This window comes from Chiroxiphia lanceolata, chromosome 9, assembly GCF_009829145.1.
Source record: "Chiroxiphia lanceolata isolate bChiLan1 chromosome 9, bChiLan1.pri, whole genome shotgun sequence".
NCBI classification, from domain to species: Eukaryota; Metazoa; Chordata; class Aves; order Passeriformes; family Pipridae; genus Chiroxiphia; species Chiroxiphia lanceolata.
Genome location: NC_045645.1, coordinates 2,645,874 through 2,670,546, shown reverse-complemented (window position 1 = coordinate 2,670,546; position 24,673 = coordinate 2,645,874). Strand labels below are relative to the sequence as shown.

Here is a 24,673-nt window from a genome sequence, read left to right as displayed (position 1 = left end):
AAAAGCACTTAATAGTGACATCCTTTTTAGCTAAGAAGTGGAATTATCCTTAGAAGTTATATTGTATTTTAAGCAAAGTAAAAATTTTGTTAGAAAACAACAGCTTTTGCTGATCTTTCTAATTTTCCTATCTAGTGATATAATAATCTTTCTAGTTTTCCTATCAAGTGATAGCACCTGTGGCAGAAATAAACTTTATGACAGAGGTACCTTCCAGGCCTCTGTATAACTACATCAGTTAGACATACCACTTTCAGAATTCATTTTAACAGATATTAGCAACATAAACTCCTTGAAGAGAATTATACTATTATGAAGGCTCCATAAATCTCATTTTCATTTTTCAGTGCAAAGACCAGTTTAATGGCCTAATCATTCGGATAACAGGTATAAAAGACAACTTCCTCTCCATTTGGGTTCTTTTATCTCACCAACACAACTCATTGTTCGGTCATTCCTTCTACCAAAGCTGAAAACTGGATGATGCAACAAGAAATTGCTATCCTATAAACAGCACTGAGGATGAAACACTGCATGCAAAAGGCTTCCATGGAGTAGCATCCATCCTGAATGCTCCAAGAACAGGAGGAAAGTCAAGACTTGTCTGTCCTGAGAAAAGGCCAGAAATGGCTATTGGAGCCTAAAAGCCCCTGCAAGTGGGCAAAAGGCTATATTTTAACCAGCTTTTTAAATAAGAAGAGAGACAGCCCACTGCCATTAAGATCACACAACATGATAACAGCTCACAAATTCTCTCCCCCAGAGCAAGGGTTGCACCCAAAACTGGCTACTCCAGGCACCTGTTATGCCTTGAACCGTGCAAAAACATTTTCCAGGAGAGCTGAGATGAGGAAAAGGGTAACGGGGACCACACTAACAATGAACCACCACATGACTGCAACACAGGACACCAGCCTGTCTGATTCACAAGCAGCCTCACACTCTGTCTTTAACAAAGTGACACTGCTTACCTTAGTCAGTTTTTCTATGGATCAAAGAAAGCCACTACCAGGACAGTTGGTACCAAGGAGAAAGAAACCTGCTGCAAAACTGCTACTTGTCTTCCACCAGCCCTCAGATCAGCAGCCCACTAACAACGGGCCTCCTGGCGTGGAAGAATTACCTGTAAAAGGCAACTCCCTCTGAAAAACCATCAGGGATAGGGAAGCCATGACTAGAGAGGAGAAAAAGGTCAACACAGGAACACAGCAGAGGATGTTCTACTTCCTCCTCTTTTGCAGGGTGGAGGAAAAGAAGAGATCAGGAGGAAGATCATCTCCATTACAATCCTCCCAACTTCATCTCTCCCTTTCACAGGGCGACACAAGTAAATTGGTTATTCTTTCCAGAGATAACTTCCAGATGCCTGGGGTGGCATTCACTTTTGCTCAAAACTAGTTATCATCTCAGAGAAAAAATCCAAATACAAAAAACCATCTCAGTTGATGGAATCTGTGCTCAAATCACACGCAGCAATTCAAGGCTGTAATTTCACCAAATCAGTTGGCCTCACCTCCTTCGGTTCATTTGTATTTGACACTTTTAAACCTTTGCAAAACGAGGGGCTAATTTGTTGTAATACAGATTTCTTTGTTTGTTTAATTTCTTTCAAAACAATTCTATTACGGGAACAAAAAGTCATTTTTCATCCATTAATTTTCCGGTCAGAAGGAGCCCTTTCTGTCTCAATTGAGCGTGACAGCAGAGCGCTGCCAGCAGTGCCAAAGCCAGCTCACACTGGTGGAATATCAGCACATACAGCACCACGCCTGGCAGCTGGCAATGCAAAGCATAAGGAGATCTTGATTTTCAGGGAGAAGACTAGAAAGAAACACAAAATCAGATGAGAAGTGGGAAGCAGTAAGAGATAGCAGAATAGGGGGATCTCGAAAAATTCAATTTAAAAGTTATTTTTGTACCGCCACCGTGACTGCTCTTAGATGAAGGAAAGCGAGCATGAAACAGAAACTGGGGAAAGTGAATCTAAATCCAGTAAAACGTGTCAGGATACTTAGTGAAATATCTTATTTGTTATTTATATTTGCATGCTCGCTCTGATGGGGAAAATCCTATGAAAGTCTACACGTGCTAAATAAAAATAAATTCCTACCATCAGGAGCACAAGTGCTACCTCAGCCCATGGTCTGCTACACAGAACAGCTGCAGTGCCTTTAGGGCAGAGATATCTTTTATCTCATGCAAGTACTACAAAAATACAGGGGGAAAAACAGAGCGACGTGACCACCAACTGGTTTGCTCATGGAAGAAATGGGCTATTAAGATACTCAAAAGACAGAAAAGTCTAGGTAACATAAAACCCATCTCTTGGCAAATACAAACATTCATTACAGCAGGCAACAGGACCAAAGCTAATATTTCTTCCTTCTTATATAGTCTCTAGATTTGATGGTTTGGACAGTTCACACAATTTTATGCACATGACCCCGTGCACAGGTAATATTGCACCTCTTTTGAAACTATTGTTGCTCGCTGGTAAGTCCTAATAAATAACCACCTCTCTTGGAAACGACACAAAATGAAAGTCAAGAGTGTGAACGGGGTGAAAAAAGGCTCTCAGAGACAAAAATGCATTGTGGAGGAAGGGGGTTGGGGATCATCATCTTTATTTGCTGTAGATGCAAACAAGTTGTACTGGTGAGGTGCTGCCTGGTTTGTTTGAGACATGATTTCTGAAAGGGCATGAAAATCCTGGAATGGGTTGTCCCACTTTTCAAGGAGCTCAGAGCAGGAATAGTGCAAGTGATGGGACAGTCAGCACAAGACCAAAGGGTGCAAACAACACAGCAAGGCCAAAATCACACACCCAGGACTGAGAGGCTGAAATTATTAATCTAAACCTGTGTATAGCACTGCTAGCTTTATTGACTGTAAATACACGAACACACTTGCATCTGGCAATAAAAAGCAAACAAAATACCAGAGCTTTATGCACCACATCAGAAAAAGTTATTAGCTTTCCTATTAAAGAGAGGCTGAAATGGGCTATGTCGGGTTTGAGTGAACAGTTTTTGAAATTGGCCGTTGAGAAATTTATCTACCATATCCATAGTACAGAAGATTAAGAATTAGACCTTGGATTAATGCCAGCTACTTGATCTATCTGCTAAATCCCAACTTCACACTTATTTAAGAATTGGGCATGCTCAAACAACAGAAGCACTGATGTTTCAAGCCTGTACTTGAAAAGGTGAGACCATGGTTAACTCTGCTCTTCCCCCAAAAGTGTGCTAATCAATGCTTTTCTTATTTTTATAAGGGAATGCAAGATTTGCCCATCCATGTTTATCACATGGATAGTCACAGAGAAGAGAAGCAAACACTTGAGAGCATCATCATTCCAAGGAACTTCCTCACAACGTCTCCTTCACGGCACAGTTTCTTCAATTTAAGGGTCCAAACAAGTCTTTTGCCTGCTTAAGAAAACATTCAGCACCTACTGCAGAATGTGGCAGACTGTCAACGATGGTTTCAAAAGCAGATTGCACAAAAATGAACAATACAGCATGGAGATAAAGGGGAAAAAATAAATTGACGGCAAAAATATCTCTGATGCGATGAAAAACTAAATCAGTGTTAGACACAATCAGTTTTACAATCATCTGAAGAAGGAAGCTACTTCACTGCAAAGAAAAATTAATTTTACTTGAGCATGCTGGCCTTTACAGTGAGGTATTCCTGTGGAATAAAGCAGCAAAGCATCTTGCAGTTCAGAAATGCAAAATATTTCCTGTAATCTGTTTGTTTCTTTTCAAATAAACGTGAAAGACTTTGACCCAAACTAGTCATACAGACTTATTCCTGGAGTTTAAAAAATATCTTACACCTCTGAATGTGCAATACTTTCTGTTAGACCCCATCATAAAAAGGTCTTCTGGTGTTCCCACAGTCTGCCAGACACATTGAGTTGCTTCACAAACTGGATAAAAATTGACTATAACAAATGTCTCCTCTGCCTTTCTGTGATCCACACATAATTTCTGATCTGAAGAATTTCAGGCGATACCAAGCCACATATTCTTAATCATCCTAAGATCCTAAAAGGAGGTAACAGAAGTCTAGAGTCTCTCTCCTCTTTTCTAGCCAATGACTTTTGTCAAAATATGTTTAGTCACTGTTCTGCCTTCTCCTATTTTTATAGAAGCAAGACACAGGGAAGGAATTAAAAAGAATATTAGCTTAAGTAAGCAGAACTGACTTTGCTACTACTGGAAAACACATGACCTGTGGGGCTTCATTCTGTTATCTCAACTACTCCACATTTTAGGTAAATTAGAAAATCTCTTTTGAATTAATTTAAAACTTCCACATGACAATGCTGCTGAAGCACAAAATGCTAATCAAAAGTTGGAGATAAAAAGACCCGCTAAGTCTCTCCTCTATCACTAAAAATCACCATTTAAGTCCACAGCTAAAAGTAGGTACTCATCACTTACTGCTAATTCATTCTCACACCAGGCAGGGTTGGGGAGGAAAAAGAGAACAAATGTCTCTATCAAATTTTCCAAACTTGGGGCACAGACAAGTCCAGCAATATCAGAGGAGCTTCTACTGATGGTCCAAACCAGCCAGAGGAGAACATTGCCCACCTCACTGAGCAAACATTCCACCTAGTTTGATGTGCACGTGTGCTGTATCTAAGAACTGAGGCTGCACATTTCCCCCTTGAATCCAGTCCCTCCTAATTGCAAGGCAACATGTTTACAAGAGTGGTTAAAAACACACACGGGTTATTATCACTTTATGACCAGTTGTCTGGAAACCCATGACTGAATTTCACAGAAATCTCAAAGAAAAAAAGACCAAATCCTCCCATGGCACCACATCACACAGGCAGTTTAAATACTGCTACCAGTACATGTTGAAATTAAACTTTCAGCTGGACAAAGCAAGCTTGTTCATTTTTCACAACTGAAAGTTTATCAGCAGTACCTGGTCTTTATGCAGACAATTCAACACCACATGCCAGTGCACTGAAAGACAGAAAAATCAGCAGGAAGATAATTTTAAATCAAAGAACTAACAGGGAAATGTGCCAGGATAGCAATTCCATTATTTAGTGCCCACAATTAATCTTCATAGCAAAGTTCATATTTTGTTTAATACTACTGTTCCTTCCTGCATATATTCAAACTAAACAATGTATCTGCATTGGTTTGTATTCCTACACTTTTCAACAAGCACCTTCTAAAAAACCCCACAATACAAATATTTTAAGCCCCAATATTTCTACACCCACGGCACACACTTCTATTTCTTCAGTTCATGAGTCACACAATGTACCATCCAGCTATAATTTCTCATGAGACTGCTTATTTCACTACAAGGATCTGCCAAAGCAGCAGTGTCGACACCTGCTCTCTGCAGAACTACAGGAATCTTGTTTCTAAGGGACTCTTGGAGACCACCCGGTTCAACCTCCCAACACCAGGTCGGGTCAGCCACGGCTCTGCCTGCTGAACCTCCACCACCCCTCCCTGTAACGTGCTCCAGTGCTACTCTGCCCTCTCCTGATGTCCATTCTGAACCTCCCAAGCCACAAACCTACAGCCAATGCCTCTTGTCACCACAAGAAGAGTTTCCCTGAACCACCTCAGGAACTGCATTCCCAACAGCTGCAGCCTGCTATTGCATTTCCATGTTCTCAGGGTAAGCAAGCCCAGCCCTTTCAGCTCCCTGTCGCAGGATGTGCTCTAGGCACTGACCCTCTGCACTGCCTCAGCATCCTTCCTGAGGGGGAAGGCCAAATGCCACACACAGTGTTCCAGGTAGGGCTTCATCAGTGTCAAAGAGAAATAATAATAATAATATTGCTCAATCTGCTAATCATCCTCCTCCTCATGCAGCTCAGCAGGCAGCTTCCTTTATTGACAACAACAGCACTGCTGGTTCATGTTCAACCTGGTGTCCATCACCACCTCCAGATCCTTCACAGGACCAGCCTGCCAGCTTCCAGCCCCTACTGACAGGACATTACAGGGAAGACACCAATTGAACTTCTGTCTATAAATGTATAAAAGAACACACATATCAGTACCAATAACAGAACCAGATTTTCTGGAAACACACTATACCCTCGGCACTCCAAAAATTAATCATAAAAATTACAGTTCTGGGCTTTTGAGAAGTGGTTTGCTATGCAATCAAGCCTCTCCTGAATACTAGCTGTTGCTTTTGATCTTTTTTTGCTACAACATGATCAGTAACACATTTCCATAAAGCAGACAACCAAGATACACCAAGAACTGCAGAACACTGTATCACAAGACTTAATCAAGTGCTTTCCCCTCTTTCATCACGGCTGTTCCTCTCTGCAGCCAACTCCAGGAGTCCTTAGAGTGGCCAGGGCAGGCAGAACTGAGCAGCATTCCAATCAGGCAGCAGTAAATGTTTTAGTTCTCCTGTCAGTGCATGTACCCAGGTAACATTACACTGCTAAGCACATTAGAAGGGCTTTTCTTCACAGAAAGCTGCACAGCATGTATGCAGCTCTTGAGCTTTTTATCAGTCTTACCTTCTCGACCGTGATTTTCTGTTATTTAGAGATGACTTGTGCACTACTTTTGTCTGGATTCTGGTTTTGTTTGTTCCTGTTAATGGCAGATGAAACCTCTAGTTAAAATACAAACACTTAGATCATATTCTCTGAGGCAAAGGTACTGCAGGTTACTGAGTCTGCTAATGCTGAACAATGAATCTGTTCATTTTTGACCCTGTAAAGCAGTCATGTTTTTTTTTTTCATTTTATTATTTTATAGTCTGCCTTTCTGTCCTCACTTATTCCTATAGTACTAGAACCAGAAAGGAATTGTCTCCTGTTCACCACAGACCACTGTACATTAACCAGAATGTTCTATATTAAGTTCAGTGACTTTACAAACTTTATAGCCTTGATGCCCATATGATTTCTAGTGGTCTGCCCTCAGGAACAAAAGCAGAAGCAGCAAGTCACACTTATCCTGGGTCAAGCACACAGCACACCATTTGCTAACCTCCCAAGAGGCACAGAAACTTGGGAACTCCCCTGCCTACCCAGGCAACCCTGGGTCTGAGGCATGTGGGAGAGACACATTATCTCCCTGCACTCAGTTCAGTGCTGTGCTGATTCCAGCATCTGTAGCTACAGCCTGTACCAGACATATGTCTGGATTTGCAAGGTATTACTAGCTACAAAGCCAAGCAGTAGGCTGGGCAAGCCAAACTTCTAATATTCCAAGGTGGTTTCTAATGCAAACACTTGACAGGAAATCTGGCACCTCAGAGCCTGGCATGTCCACATTCCCCATCACCTCACCCTCTCCTTACTGGGAAGGGACAGATGCAGCAGCCTGGAGCGTGCCACAGGCTACCAGCACCCTTCCACTCTGCAGCCTCCAGAGGACAAGGCTAAAGCAGGAACAGAAGCAGCTCTGAGAGCTACAGCCATGTCCCTCCCCATTGTTCCTCCTCAGCTACCTTCAATTCTCTGCACAGACTTGCCTTACTGCAAAAGTAGAGATAAAGCTATTAAACACAAAAAAGCTGGTTTTTTTACAGAAGTTTCAGTTTATTTACATACCTGTGTTGATATCGATTCTGCGGCGTCACAAATGCTAAGTAACATTTAAGCAATCATCAAAGATCTTCTTTATAATATAACAGAGAAAAAGCTACTTATATAAAATGGTAAGTTCTACTTATATAAAGTGGTAATTTCCTAAAAACTAATTAGGGCGTTTTTCAGGAACACCTATATGGGTTGGACCTTACCCGCAGTAAAAAATATGAGTCATAAGAATTATTATGCTAGCAAAAATGTCTATCAAAGATTAATATTAAACAGTTCTTTTTGAAAATGGGAGTTAAACTTTTAAAATTAAACCTTCAGTACTCAGTCATGCCCAAACTTAAGCTGACCATGACTTTCTAAGACTGCCTTATGACAGTAGAGTGTATACAGTGAATGGGTTCATGTGGTTTTACTTTCAGAAACTAAACACAGAAAAAAACCAGGAAGTTCACTCTTTTCTCAGAGGATTGTTCATGTCATTTTTTTTTAAACAAATGCAGGGGTTTACATAAAAATTATTTACAACTGTAACTAAGACTGAAGGACTAGTATTATTAACCTAATCTCAGTCTTTACCTCATTCCTGTGGTAGGTTCTTCCATTATTTAAAAGTCATTTCCTGCACACGTTTAAAATCTGCAGAATATTGTATCAGTAAATCTGAATGTTAAGCACACATTATCAGCAGATACTACCAGCAAGAGACTGTGTAAAGCAGAAAGGATCACAATGCCTGTCACTCAGTTTTTAGCTGAGTGACTTCAGGAGCTCAGCACACCTTAGGTAAAAGAACAATATCTCCAACGCTGCCAAGGTCTTTCACAATCCCATATATAAATGTGAATGTGTCTGTGTGTATACATATATGCATAAAAGGCAACCATGAAACTAAATGAAGAATTACAAGTTTCTTGGTTCATTTTGTACAGATAATGAAGCCAGACATCCTTTCGCCCCCTGCAGATGGAATAAGTAACAGTTATAGAAACAATGGAGAAACTCCAATTGCACAATAACATGCTCAAGGAAAAGAATCCAAATTGAGGGAAACAAAGAATGTAACAGCTGAAAGAAGATTTTTTTCTACAAAATTTTGTGTGCTACATGCTATCAAATATGTGAAGTCTGGTAAAGAGCTTACATTCTGTCTTGCACCTTTTAACTTCATATTTTAAATGTTTTGTGGAAAACAACCTTCATTTCCAAATCACCCGTTTGCTCTCATGTTTTCAGGCATGTTTAATAAATCTGTCACCAAAACTGTGAGAGTACTTTGCATGTAAGCACCATACTGGCAGGAGTGTGTCTTTCTTGTATATGGTCATTGCTCAGCTACAGAGGATCCTCACTCATGAGTGGGACTCCCACAGACTATTGCAATATAAGCAACCAAAACCATTGGCACTGATTTTTCAATATCAAAGTATTTTAACAGACATACCATGAAGTCCTTCTACTTGCATCAATATATAGTTCTACTCTGGTTTTGGAGTTAATAATAACCAAAAGTGCACGATGGCAATCAAGTATGCTGGTCCTCTACTCAAGGAAACTAAGAAAAAAATATTTTCTTTCTGCATTTAAAGTTTAATACCTCTGCAGCAACTTTTCTATGTGTACCCTACAGAGGATATACAGTCTAACAAAATCTTATTGCAAAACTCAGAGTATGTGTTGACTATTTGTTGGAAGTATATGTATTCTTTATGACTGCTGGTCAACCGAGATTTCATGGGCATAGCCTGTTTAATATCTTATTTCCTAAAAAAAGAAACCCACCAAAACCAAACACAAAAGAAAAGTCTACCGAAAAAAGCAGACCAAAACCCTATTTCTGCTGCGTTTATCAAAACCAGAATGAATGTGGCAAACACACCCATCCCCACTGATGAGTACATAAGACACCTTGAAATGAAAAACTTCCATTTCAGTAAAAACACTGCTCTGTAATGGACTGAACTTTCACCAGAGAGCTGCTCAGTGACTGCGGTTACTGCCTCATCACAGAGTCCTGGGCTGAAACGTGGTAACACAGTATTTACTGATGCATTCTATTCATGGAGAGAGAAAGGCCTGGAAGACAGACATCATGGGAAAACAGCACTAGGAAGAACATCTCCTATCCCAAGCTGACTGCTAAACAGCCAACACCACTTTCACTGCAGCACTTGCCCTTCAGCACAGGCAGGGCTTTCCTTGGTGTCGTGGCAGCCCCACAATGCCACTGCCTTCTCAGAAGGACTGGCAGCCTGCAGGGAAACTCTGGTAAAATATGATTACTGGCAAGAAAATGAGAGTGCTGATGGCTCTCCATAGGTAGAAATTCCTGAGGTCTTCCACTCATCTCAAGAATGTGGTGGGTTTTGTTATTCAGAAACTTTTGCTACTCATCTTATGGCTACAAAAAGATGTTGACCAACTATGGGTTACTGCATCTTCAGTAAAATCACCATTACACAAGAGGTCTTCAATGGAGGGTGGAGGATACTGAAAGGTTATATAATCTGAATTCAAGACAATGGCATAGCCAAGTGCAACACAAACTGATAAGGTTACGGCATTGTCATCTCAGGAGCACAATGAAGGAGTACAACGAAGGTTTGGGGGTTGTTTTGTGGTTTTCTGGTTTGTTTGTCTGGTTTTTTAAACAAAACCAAACTCCTGATCTGTTGACGTACACGTTAACCCTCACAGACCAACCACATTCACTGCATGTCAAAAATATTTTCTACTGGAACCTTATTCACCCCACTGTAAACTGAGAGTGCCTTATTGTAACTTAATGTTTGAAATCTGTTCTTCAAACAAACAAACAGTTTTAATCATGTGTACACAATCCTGCTGTAAAGGTAAGCAATTCCAAAGTGAAACCGCAACAAGAGAGATCCTGAGAGAGAATTCTCCAAGCGGATGCCAAGTCTGGAAATGTCTCAGTCAGCCCCTAGGAAGGATGTTATTTCACAGCAGCCATTCCTGACAGCACAGCAAAACACGAAGGAAGCCCTCTGCTACTTCCTCTGAGAGCCCCCACCCCAGCTATGAATTCAGCATTGTGACACCTGCCCACACTGTAAGAAAGGCAGACATGAAGGTCTCAGCCAAAACCAGAATGCACTTTTTCTCCTGCATGTGCAATGACTGCTTTATGGCAGCATTAAACATTAAATTTTAATAACTACTGTACGAAACCACAAATGAAAAAAACAAAGTATATATTTGGGGGAATATATAAAGACACCCTTTCCCCAAATTTATTCACCCGGAAAGAAGCATTTTGCAAGGTGATTTATTTGCTTGCACCACCTAGTGGGGTTTAGTTTAATCTCCCAAAACATTCAGAGGTCAGTCGTGTTCCTACTTCATGACATTAGTGACAGACCACATTTTCTCACAACATACTGCTTCAAGCCTCCACAACCCACTAACAGCGCTACACTTCTGAGTTCCCACAAATCTATAAAAACAGCACAGAAAATCCTAGAAAACAATACTTATTTTGTTTGTATTGAGTTCTGCAGGAACTTAACAGAGATGTTGCAGAAAACCGCTTCGCAGTGTCATGTTTATGAGTTTCTAATTTGAAGTACACATCAACAGCACCTTGTCAGAGCACACCAGACATAATCTCCAGAGTCTGAACAGATTGTTAGGTGATAACAAGGCCACACACTGAGATTTGGAAGATTTCTACAGCGCTTTTGAATCAATCCTCTGGCAGAGGCAGGCAGGCAGCGCAGAGATTTCTGTCTGCAGGAGGGATCGTCAGGGAGCAGCAACCACTTGTGACAGAGTCCAGCTGCAGCAGGAAGAAGCACCTCCACTGCCTCTGTCATGGTCCCAGGTTGTTGTGCCCCAGTTTGTGCTCACAAGTTGGCTGCTTTATCATGCACTGCCCCGGCACAGGATTTTACTACGTGAAGTCCAGCCACTCCAGAAAAGTTCATCAGGTCAAACCCCAACCACATAACAGACAAGAACTCACTCAAAATTACATTTAAAGCTTGTATTTAAACACTAAACTGATCTTATTCAGAATACATTCTTCTCATAGTTGCTCCTAAGGAAGAATTCACATGTTGTAGTAAGAAGTGTTGCATTTGATCTGGAGCAGAAGTTATGTTATAGAGGCAGTACAGAATGTCTTTAGATGAGGCAATTAGACAAGAGAACAGTGCCAAAGTGCTTCTACATCTTCCACAGGAAGTTCTCAGAGAAGGGACCCTAAGCATTTACAGAATTTCACAGCACCTTTCTTTTTCAACTTTATCAGTCTCAGTTCTCACTTCAATACAGACACATATTTGTAACTCATACAATAAACGCTATGCCCACTTGACAATAAGGAACTCATCACAAATGTCTCCTCTGGATGCACGCGAAGACTTTGGGGAATGATGCAAGACTTTTTATCCTTCCATAATCTTCCACATGAGAGAAAAGGAGAGGAAAACATTTTCATTTCATAGTGGTTTATAAAACAAATCTGTTTATTCAGAAACAATGCCTTTTTTTTTCCAAAAGAAACAGATGCAAGCAACAACTGCACTGACATGCAGGCACAGCCCCAGGCTATGGCATTGTCTGGGACAGTTAAGTACCATCTATATAATAAAATCATATTCTAACAATATGAGAGGATAACTGGGCTACAACCAAACACACAACACAGCTGTTTGAAGAGAAGGCAAGAAGTGAGTCAAACTGTATTCTAAAGAAAGGATAAAGTGTTTGTTGTTTCCCTCTTTGTATTCAAACTTTTAGATTGTTTCAATCCTCACACAGAGCACTTTTTCAGGATAGAACATTAAAGTGATTTTATCACAGTTTTCTTATTTGCTCAAGGTTCCAACACGGACCATTTTGTTCTAGGAGGACTAAGATCAAATTTAAGACTTAATAGTTGCATAAGAAGTAGGAAAGAAAAATGCTTGCAATTTTATCTCATGTACATTTGACGCTCACCCACATAAAATGTGATTCTAAAACTATGAAGCAATATATGGGCAAAACATTAGACTTCCTACCCCATATCAGAGCACTGCAGAATGCTGACTCCATTCAAAAAGACAAGAAAGACAAAAAAAGGTATCAAAGCTCAGCCTTTAAATCAATCACTGGTATCAGGATACAGGTTCAGCACGTGTTATTTTATGTATGTTATGAACGGGCAACTCAGGCCCCTAAACTTAGCAACGCTGCTCTTTCCTGGAATTCTGGTGTCCAACAATTTCCAAGCTGCCTGTGGCCTCCCATTTGAAAGGGCAGTGCTGTGTGGGCAGCTGATCCAACGAACCATCCCACAAGGAACTCACACTATTCCCACCGTGGGACGACATCTACCAGTGAGACTTTTGGTCATGGTTATACCACCAAGGACATTTTCAAAGCCCTCTCTACTGCACAGGTTAAGACTGCAGTTACTCAGAAAACCATTTGCAGAGAGAAAAAAGGTAAGAAAAAACCCCAACAAATAACTACTCATAAAACTTTCCATCGTTTTTAACCAAATTTACAAAAGTATCTCTTAAATAGGGTCTAATGTGGGTTAAACACTAAAACTTCTTTATTAACAGTGTTTCTCATATTTAAAGACAAACTGCTGCTTATCAGGGATTTCTAAGATAAAAGCTGAATAGCAATCATATTTGCCTTAAGATTTCATTTTTATTTTTTAATGCTTTATGAAATGACCCTCATATTTTCTGTTCCATTTCTCCTCTTTTTCTCAGCTACTTTCTAAAGCACTGCTGGTTGCTATGGTAACTTTGGCTTTTTTTCCCCCTCACTGTTCATGCAGGTTTTCATCAAACCCAATGACTTTTTTTAATCTTATCTACTCTATAACAATAGTTCTTTGACTAAGGTGCTGTATGCTGTACCAGATGAGAAACCTGGTATTTTACAGTAGCAACTGAAAAAATGGTAAGTTTTGCTAAATTCTGAGAATGAGCAAATAAACTGAGGGGGTTTTTAGGGGGTTGGTTTGTTTTTTAAATGTCTGAGTACATTTCTTTCTTTTAATATGTATATTATTCAGGTAAAATATTTTAATTGACACACCAGTAAATATAAGATAGAGCAATTTTAAAACAGTAACACTTAAGGAACAGAAGATCTCGTGTGGAAACTTTCTTTGGAAAGAAAAGGAATTGCTGCTGTTTCCCACAGACTCAGCAGGACACAACTAAACTAAATGAGAACCACGTTATTTGCTGCACTACCACTGCAGATTACAATCAGTCCAGATCTCCCTGTCACAGAACAAAAATACTTCTGGTCACTTGGATAAAATATTTGTGAAGATTAGCACACAGTCTGTTGATCTATAACCCACAGGAAATATATGCAATGATAGGTGAAATATATGCAAAGGCTTGAGCCACTTCCAAAGGCTCTTCACTGAGATTCTATTTTAAATCTATTTTCCCAATAATATTTAAGTTTAGGGCTAAATTTTTCAATATAGATTTGGTCTTAAAGTTTTGCTTTCCCCTGTATCAATGCAGAGGAGATGCATTCTTGATATTTTCTACAGGACAAGGTTATCTTTTTCTGTTCCAAGTAGGAAGAACCTCTCAGGAGTACTTACCATCCCACAAAAAGTAACACACACACAGCAATTCAACCAGACTGAGCTGATTAAACGACACGAAATTATTTCAACCTACGAGACTGAACATTAAAAAAAAAAAATAAATCCACACCAAGCTATTAGCAACAAACAGATTAACTACTTCACTCACTAAATGAGGTCCAAAATAATTTACTCCAATATAATTGGAGTAAATTTACTCCAATATAATTACTCCAACTGGACTAAAGTTTTACTCCAATATAATTACCTGAACCTGGACCCTGACTTTGTAATATCTACAGGCAAGGTTGTGCTGGAGACAGTTTGGTCCAGGTGAGCAGAGAAGGCTATTGAAATTAGAAGGAGTTACTGCTTTAATGCTGTCATTTTATTAAGTGATATTAAAAATACAGGCAAAAAAGGAAAAGGCTTTACAAATTAAGAAAATGACCATTTCATAGAATTCAAGCCCGAGAATAATTTTGTATTTACTTTCTGTGGAGAGGGGCTACGTTCAATATTCATTTGCCTCAACAATAATAACTCACCTTTTTGTCTTTTATTATGGTTATGGAAATTTTCCATAATTTCAGGTTTTATAATCAGAAACACATAATGGTTTTTGACTTGAGTAGATGACTAACATGTATATTGCTGTTATTTCTGATTGTACTGACTTCCTGATTCCCTCCTCTCCTATTAACTTTGTTTTCAATTCAGTTTGTAAAAAAGAATACCTAAAAATCACTCTTCTATTTTACAACGACAAATGACAATAAATAATCTACAATTTGCCTCACTTCATTTCAGCAATTTTCTTTCTTTTCAAATTCCTGGTGAAGTTAGCTTCATTATATAATTATTCTTTTGTACAATTCTGATTACCTTTAGCAAAATAATCTGATTACTAGATGAGCACAGTAGGCATAAAATGCATTAATACATTAATCACTCCCTGTTGCAATTTACACTACACTAGTTTTCCTGAGACTTCAGTTTGTTACCACGTGCAGGATGCATATTCATTTGGCACATTAAAGATGGGGGGATTTCCACAGCAGGTGGGATTTCCTTTCTAATGATATCTGTATCTGCCACAATCTGCACAGCTTTCTCTTATGCTCACAGCAAGATACAGGCAACAGTCACACAGTGATTAGGTCTCTTCCACAGCTGCATTTTAGGATATAGTTATCAATATGTAAAATAAGCTTCCCCTCCCCCTGCTTTTTCTTTCCAGTCTCAATGTATCTTGCAAAGGACTTCAATTTCCATCCAGAGAAAGCAGAAAGAAACAATTACCTGGGATATCTAAAAACTCAGCTAAGTACCTCAACCTCCTGGGTGCTGTACTACTATAAATAAATTCCATATCACTATTATTCTAAGGCATCTCTTGCATCTGTTATTATCATCCATAAAACTCACATATGTGTACACAAAATTCAATGCAGTGATAATGATAATATTTTAAGAACTGCACTGTAATTTTAAATGTATTATATTTACTATCAGCTGAATTTAAGAACAGTCAAAATTAGGCACAGACTGGCCAACTGACTCATGTATAATCTCCCACAGTATTAAAGAAATAATTATGTTTGCACAGAACCTCAACAGTGTAATACAACAAGAATTTTGTGACCAGAATGGAATCCCTCTGTCTGCAGGATATGTACACCACCACATTTTCCTTTCTCCCACACTCCATCACCAAACTGGAAGTGTGTCCCTCTCTGTGACCTTTCTACAGCTTCCAGTGCTGCTGGAATGGGAATGGCAACTGGGGAAGCTGTTCTCATGGTGCTTCTTAGATGTTTGCTCTTTAGTAACTGAACAAACAAACACACATCACATAAATACAATTATTACTATAAAACCTTTAGAGTGACATTGACGTAAACCATCTTTGAATCTATGGCATGAAAAGTCTTCCTGCCACAGCTAGCCTAATACTTTCTCCAGTCCTTCCTAAATTACTCTATAAACCCACAGATTAATAATAAGCAGTCTAATATTTTTCAGAAGTGCCATTAGATTCGCAAACCATGTAGGAATATTCTGGTTTAAGGACAATTTTCCACCTAACCACACTTTTTGCGTGCACACACAGTTTCCAGTTTTAAAACATTACAGCAGAGTGCAGATTTATCCATTTTACAGATATGCCATATACTTTTATGGAGACATTTGTAAAAGCTCCTAAGCATCTAGTAAGATAGAAGTCAGCTCAGAATATTTTGTAATAAAGTACCTCTTAGTAAAAACTATATCAGAGGGAAACCACACACAAAGGAAAAAGGAACTAGGGCAGTCTATTTGACAGCTGAGGAAGAAACAGAGGTTATGTCCTCTATGGCTGAGATTTAGAGCAGTTTCACTTAGTGGCTGTTCTGCTCCAATTCCCCAGTTAAAATTTAGACCTACAGCAAGAAGTCTTCATTCCTATTTTATTCTAGCAGGAAGTCATGGTTCAGACTCTTAAGTAACCAACAGAAAAAAAAATACTAGCCAGTGGGGAACTATGAAGCTTAAATATTGTTACAGTTAAATTGAGATAAACCTTACAGTAACTAGAGGGTTCACTCTATTCTCACAAACCAAAATGAGTTATAAATTGCTAACTATTTAGAGGTGTAACTTTTGTCCTATTATCAAACAGAAAATATACTACTGAAATTTTAGAGCAGCTGAAGCATGTCTATGGCAACATGTCTCACTTGCAGGTAACGCAGGACCAGAAATCATCCAGGAATACGAGTAACCCTTTGTGACTTATATCTCACTCAAATTATTTAATACAACTATAATATTATATGCACCTGTCAAATTTAAATAGCTACTGTAGAACCAGAGGAAAAACATACTCTTATCTACTCCTTTCATGCAGTTTACACTTAGCTAATCTTTCCAACTGCATAGAAAATCCAACCATTCCTACCCTTCAGAGCGCTGTGCTGCTCAGGAGGAAATTCAGATGGACAATCTGCAAGCCAGATTTGTCCCTAGTTTTGGAAAGCTGCTGCCAGCAGAACAGTCGCCCCAGACTGCAGTTCCAGGAAGGCAGCCATGGGGAAAACATATTGGCAGCAAGCAGCCCCAGCCCTCCTGTCCCTCTTGGAGCCCATATGGGGTCTGTGCAAGCTAGAAAGCAAACTGGGCTGTTCAGCAGGACACCCTCAGCCATGCGGGCTGGCACAGATTAACTCTGCCCCCTCTGCCACACAGTGCCCTCAGTGAGGGCTCAAGGACCGTCTGCTCTCTGCTTACAGGTAATCCCCTCCCAGGGAGGGCAGCAGACCTGTCAGAAACAGGCCCCCAGAGTACCCAGGACCAGCTCGCTGTGGGGTCGGGGACAGGGCCGACACATTCCAGTGGCCTCCTCTGACAGCCAGTTTGGCTTTTCTAAGCAGAATAAACGAACCCAGCTTTGCCTTAAGAACATGCCATGTCTCAGGACAGCAAAAACACTTTCAGTAATGGTTAATTTAACTTGATGAGGGTACTCAGATTCCTCATGTTAAGTGTGAATTCAAACATTTTCTCCTGGAGAAGAGGAGGCTCAGGGGAGATCTCATCGCTCTCTACAACTCCCTGACAGGAGGGTGTAGCCAGGTGGGAGTCGGGCTCTGCTCCCAGGAACCAGCAGTAGGACAAGAGGGCTCGGTATAAAGCTGTGCCAGGGGAGGTTTAGGTTGGATATCAGGAAGAAATTCTTTCCAGAGAGAGTGCTCAGCCATTGGAATGGGCTGCCCACGGAGGGGGTGGAATCACCGTCCCTGGAGGTGTTTGAGGTGAGACTGGATGTGGCATCAGTGCCAGGGGCTGGGAACCACGGCGGGGTTGGATCAAGGGTTGGACTGGATGATCTCAGAGGTCTTTTCCAACTTGGTTGATTCTGTGATTCTATGTTTTGCAGAGTAAGTACAGGAGGTAACCCACTCCTATGCAGTACCCTTGCACGCATTTGGAAGCTGCACGAATCCAAGTGTCTGTCATTTCTCATTCCTTGCTGAAAAACCAATAATGTAATGAACATTTTTTAAAATATTGAGATAAGAAACATAAAAAGAGTGAAAATACACCATCAATTTAAAGATTATCATCTGTTGAAGATTATTTTGAAAGATTAGCAGTGTTTTCCCTTATCCTTCAATCAGTGTCTAAAATTGTACCAATACACTGTCAGTATTATTCCGTCTCTTCCTCTGCATCTGGTCCCTCCAGCATTGACTTTTTTGTACGTTTTTCACATAGCAATTACACAGAGAATTACACAGAAAATGCCACTGTAAAATTAAGAATCCAGCAACAGAAAGCAGGGGAAAGGTGCATCATTTTTAATTGTTTCAGGTTCTGATAAACTACTCCCTTAGTAGTGGAATAAATCACTTCAGCTACACTTTGGGAACATTTTTTTTAACATAATTCAAGGAATTAATGCTAAAGCAACTCTGAATACCAATACTCAACAATTATTCTTTCCTTCCCACAGCAAAGGAGATTATAGCCTCCACTGTGGTCTTGCCTTCTCTTGGGAACTACTGTATTGAACTATTCACATCTCAACTCTTGGCAGGGATGGGAAGAAGACACGCTCTCCCTCTCCAAATTTGCTTCTAAATCCTCATTCCTGCCCATCATCAAAATGCTGTTCAAGTAATGCTGTGCTTTCACTATTGTGTATAGTATGCACAAAGCAAAAAGGGAATTCCCTTAATCATCTGAAGGTTTCATTTTTGGAAGTCCAATTATTTGAACCATTCCTGCATCCATAAGAAACATAAATACATTAAAAACATAAACTGGTGCTACATTACAGAGCATGAACACACCTCTACACTCACACATGCAGTAGCAACTTCCAGTTCACTTTGTAAAAGAGAAATCTTGCCTGTCTTTCTGTTCCAAATTACATCTGACCTCTAGGCAGATGAGTAAGAGGTTTTCCACCTTTATAGTTCTCTTTCAGCATCATGTAGAGTTGTGGTCAATTTAGTGTTGCTTTCTGAACTGGCACAACAGAGCTGGGCTGTGACCACTCCGGGAAAGCTGCACATCCACAGCTGCAATTATATTCCCTTTCAGCCCCAGGAATCTCCAAACAGTAAACTGGAGCCAACTGAATTAAGGTTACTAGGATTCAAAAGACACTACAACATGTCTAACCCCAGAACAGCTCCAGCTCCCTTTTGTATCCTGCTTTCATCTTTTTTTTTTATTTTTTCCACTTCAAGGGATACAAAACACTGTTGTACTCCATTACTTCTTGTTTGTTATTTACCAATACCAACCCATCATGCAACCAGAATTCTGCCTGCAAAAATGCTGAATAAATCCCATTTTGCACTAAATTCTTTGTTTACAGAATTACTATATTTTCCTGAAAGATCAATCTTATCACACAGGTAATATTTTGCTGTCCTACAAATTTTTTTAAATAATCTTAGCAGTAGCTTGGGCACTTTGGTAGACGTATTCAGCATCTGTTATTTCCCCTCCCACAGTTTCTACAGATTTCTGATACTCTTGACCAAACACATGAAACAATCTCATTTTATAAAGTAATATTAAACAGTGCTCAGCAAGCCATCTGTAAATCCAGTGCTTTATGTGATCAGAATTGCCTTTTGTAATCACCTCGAGTTTTCTTTCTACCCTTTGATGCAATTGTGAGTTTCTCGCTCCCCCGATACCAGAAATTCACCCTGGTCTATTCAAAGAGCTAACTGCATAAAAAAGAGATCCTTGGCAATAATGCAATGCCTTTATTTTTTTTTTTTTGAGTTCAGCTCTTCTTTCACAATCTACATTTCACTTCTGGGGCCCTCAGTATGCCCACTGGGCAGTGTAACTTCTCCAAGTGTAGCAGAGCCTTCAGAAATAAGCAGTGCAGGGAAACATCTCACTGTCTTCCAGTCCATCACACAGCTTTATGAAAACCAACAAGAAGGCTTCAAGGACTTGTATTTAAGTAATAAATTTAACAGTTCTACTCTAAGAGCTTTGATTCACCAAACATCTGACTTAAGAAAAGTCTCTCCTATTAGGAGGGCTGGAAGATGCAGACAGAGATAATTTTATGGTCTTTAAGCCATAATTATATAAATATGTTGTGAAGGCAGACTGCCCCTTTCTCTCCAACAGCTTTGGGCAAGACACAAATTTTCAGTGGCAGACCATCCAGAAGGTTATCCCTCAGGCACTCAAAAAAAAAATCAAGTGCAAGCTTTTTTACAACAGAGGAAGACTAAGAGCATTTTCGCATGGCTTAATACCATATAAAACAAAAAGCAGTGATGTTGCTTGAGCCTCAGAGACTTCATAGTTACATGCCCAGATTAATTTCTGGGGCATAAGGAATGTTAATGTGTGCTTGGCCACTAAATTCCAAAGATTAAGAGTCCCATAATCACTGCTTCCAGATGCTTGTTTGCTCTTTGCCCCCAATTTTTTCTGGTTCCTAGAAATCACACAGAAGTGTATCCTAACAAGAAGAGTATCCTAACAAACATCAACAACCATTCTAGTACTTCTGACAGGAAGTAAATAAGAGTAACAGAGTTTTACTGAAATTCTCATGTTACCTCAGAGTGCTGAAAACATGCCAAAATTACACGAAAATATTTCCTGGTCAGATTTTACGCCAAATCCTACAGCTGCTTGCACGGTCTCCTTCAGCAGAAACATCAGCTACAGAAGTACCTTAGGAACAGATATTAATTTATATTTAGCACCTGGGCAGCAAAGCAAGAAAATCAAGCCAGGACCTCCATATAAATAGCACTAGAAAGACTAACAAGCACTTTCAGGAGACTGCAATTATAAAGCAGCCCACTCAACTGCAAAAATAATAGCAGGTAAAGATCACACAGAAGAGGTGAAGAAGAAATAATAAAATAAAGATGCTACGTAGGAAAGGTGAAAAAAGGAGCGGAAAAAGGAGGGAAAGGGGAGAAAAATTACCTTGACTGGACATTCTGTGATTAATGGATATTTTCAAGCTATCTCAGTGATTTAAAATCTACTGGATATACTTAAGACTTCCCTTTAAATCTGCCATGCAACCATTTTAGACATTACCTGTCCACTGCCAGTCCACTGGCACATCTAAGTCACTTATGAAGAACATGTAGCTTCTGGACCTGATTAAAAGCTGAAGTTAATAAAAATATTGCCACTGATTTGCATGTGCTTCACACTACCTCTACAGACCAAGAGGTTTCTTTGCTGTCAAAGTCTATTAAAATTGTATGTATGAATAACTATATATAGGTTCAGCAAAGTAGCCTAGTACTGAAAATGTGAAATGACAGAAGCACAGTCTGGTACTAATAGTTGAAGGTTTCTCGTAGAAGAAATGCAAGATGCCACATAAAACAAAAATGTGAGGGAAGGGGTGAAAAACCATCAGACCAAAGGGAACCTGACTCAAGAGCTACAGTTTTGAAACAAAACTTTTTTTTTTTTCCTGGCACAAAGCACGGTCAAAGAAATACTTTCAAAGGAATAAATAGTATATTGTTCAAAGCTGCTTTTTGAAATATCTTGCTAAATAGGGGCTATAATTACCAAGCATAACACTTTAGTGTACTTAAAGTCTCCCCAACAGGATTTATACCTGCAGTTTCTTTTGATATTGTCATTCATCCTTATTTATTTTATACAGATGTTATACTAGTGAGATTGTACCCTTCTATATAATTATTCCTTCTATACCCTTCATATTCATTTTAGTTGCACTACCTTGAAAAGATCTTTTACACTTACAGCTATAGGAGTGTAGGTATATGTGGATATGTACACACTGAACTATCTTTAGGCAAGCAATGAATTGCCTATATATACATATAAAATAATATATATAAAAATATATAATATATATATTATATATTATATTTTAGAGAGAGAGAGAGAGTCTATATACAAATATATTAACAAAACACTTTAGGAAATATAGCAATAATATTTAAGAGCAAGTATTAGTTCACCCATCTTTAATTACTTTCAAGCTATCAAAACACAAATGGATCACAAAATCCACACTTACCATTAAAACAGAATAAATGTGTAAGACATCAGAGGAAAATAAAGTACATGGTGTGCTTCATGTAATAAATTATGAAACCTATCCAAAATGTTTCTGGAAGAACAATGCTACCTGGAACTAACAGTTTCTTAACCTCCCTGGCAATTCAATGGGAGCCTGATAACTTTTTCCCTTTTTACATTACTCTGAAACTGAAACACAGTTACATCTCCATGAGGTTGCTGACCAGCAGGAAAAGTGGAAAATTAGATAAATGCCTGCTGTTAGCCCCTCTAATTCACACCAAGCAACAAGTGAGCCCAACTCCTCCTTTCCATGCCTGGCTCATTTCAGGTGGGTCGCACAAGGGGGGCGATGGCTGGCTGCCCCAAAGCCACCCCATCCCGTCCCATTCCCATTCCATCCCCCGCCTAGCCCCATCCCATCCCCATCCCCTCCTCATCCCATCCAATCCCATCCCCATCCCATCCCCATTCCCATCCCATCCCATCCCCATTCCCATCCCATCCCATCCCCATCCCCATCCCCATCCCATCCCCATCCCCATCCCCATCCCCAATCCCATTCCCATCCCATCCCCTCCCCATTCCCATCCCCATTCCCATCCCCATTCCCATCCCCATCCCCATCCCCATCCCCATTCCCATTCCCATCCCCATTCCCAATCCCATTCCCATCCCCATCCCCATTCCCATCCCCATCCCCATCCCCAATCCCATTCCCATTCCCATCCCATCCCCATTCCCATCCCAATCCCCATCCCCATCCCCAATCCCATTCCCATCCCCATCCCAATCCCCATCCCCAATCGCATTCCCATCCCCAATCCCATTCCCATCCCATCCCCATTCCCATCCCATTCCCGCTCCCGGCGGGGCGATGGCGCCACCTGCCGGCACCGCGCGGGAAAGGGCCGGGTCCGTGTAACGAGAGCTTTCAGAATTAGCCCTGAATTAGTCCTAAAAACGGCTTATAAACCTTAAAAGAACTACAAATCTGAGGCACCAGGTACAGGTTGAATGGGGGATTTCAGAACAAACCCAGCCCCTTTAGTTTTAAGGGAAGCTCACTGAGCTAAACAGCATCTACTCGCCAAACAATCAATCAATCTACTGGTTCATAAATGGGATCCCCCAAGGCTTCAGGAACACACAACAGCAGCTTTACTTATTAAGGACATCAAACTGAAAAGAAGAAAGGGCAGGAAAGGAACAGAAAAGAGACACTAACACACCAAAAAAAAAAAAATAGACTGAGAGAGCTATAGACTGGTAACACACAGCAAATGAACCAATTACTCATCATTATGCTGTTACACAAGCATCCCTCCTAACACAAGTGGCCAATTTATTTATTTTTAGGAAAACAATCACTGCCAGTAGTATCACAATTCTTCATAAGAGAAGTATTAAATACAAGGCCTAATTCTCAAAAGCAATGAAACGAGGATGGTTTTATATGATGCTGTCTTTAATTCACTTCTTAGTACCCCCAAGGGAAATATTCATCCCAATTTTTACCAGCACTTTCTGCTGATACAGATCTTTTCCTCCCAACAAGAACTGAAAAGGAGACTGTTCCAAGTGGCTGTAGAGATACAGTCCAAGTTTAAGCGACACACTCCTAATTTATTACATATTCTAAACTCTGCAAGGCTCCTTCTCCAAAGATGGAGGTCGTCTTCTACTCCTTAACGTGGACTCTTTGCACTTGCATGGAGATGCAGACGAAACATAACCAGTTGAAGCCCCAGAACCCCTAGACTGCCTGATTTTCTGCTAAAATTGGCAGCTACAGACCCAGTCAGGACTGAGGTAGCTGCAGAACAAGCCCTTTGAAGTGAACATAGCTTAGACTGAAATCACTGCAAAGAAAGGAAACAGCAGAGGAACCTTCTCTTTATTTTTTAAAAGCTTTTACTCGCAAATATTCACCTACCACTATGTGGATAGAAAGAAAGCCTCTTCCCCTGGTTAATTAGTAGTTGTTCATTGTCAGAGTCTCAGCCCAAGCCAGAGGGAACTTCAAAGGCCTCTCTCGTCAAACGTCCCGGTGTGTGCCCAACACGGAGCTGCCAGTTGTGATCTGGTGGCACAGCTACAGCTCCCGCTGGGCTTGGGAGTGGGTCTGTGTTACCAAGTAATTGCTAAGCAATTGTGTAACAAAAGAACAAACTTCTATTGAGAAGATTTGGCAAAGTCACAGCAGTGGGCAAGATGAGAACATGAACAGTCTGCCGGCAGTACAACCCCGATACATGTTCGTGCCTCACATGACAGACAGCACCTTCCTTCATCTCTTTTGTCTGGTTGGTTTTTAATGCCCTTATCTGCATATATGACACCTGCAAACAAATCAGATCTAACACAGACTACTTCAGACTGTGTCAGAACTCAAGTCTGGATTTCATTTTCTGGTCGTGCTCCTAACACAAATATTCTGCAGCATTCTACTGCCACCAGTATGTAAAAGGAAAAGAAAA

The 24,673-nt window shown here is 40.2% G+C and overlaps 1 protein-coding gene across 3 annotated transcripts in view; it reads right to left on the bottom strand.

The window, feature by feature from the left end:
- Window positions 1-24,673, bottom strand: part of PIGK (phosphatidylinositol glycan anchor biosynthesis class K) — a 63,926-nt gene that overhangs the window by 21,330 nt on the left and 17,923 nt on the right. The window contains exon 10 of one of the 3 annotated variants that reach the window (XM_032696848.1): window positions 24,057-24,318. The exons of the other annotated variants lie outside the window; for them this stretch is intronic. Coding sequence (XP_032552739.1) covers window positions 24,216-24,318 — 103 coding nt within the window. The 3' untranslated portion in view covers window positions 24,057-24,215. Of the gene's footprint in view, window positions 1-24,056; window positions 24,319-24,673 lie in introns of those variants that run through there. 3 annotated transcript variants of the gene reach the window in all.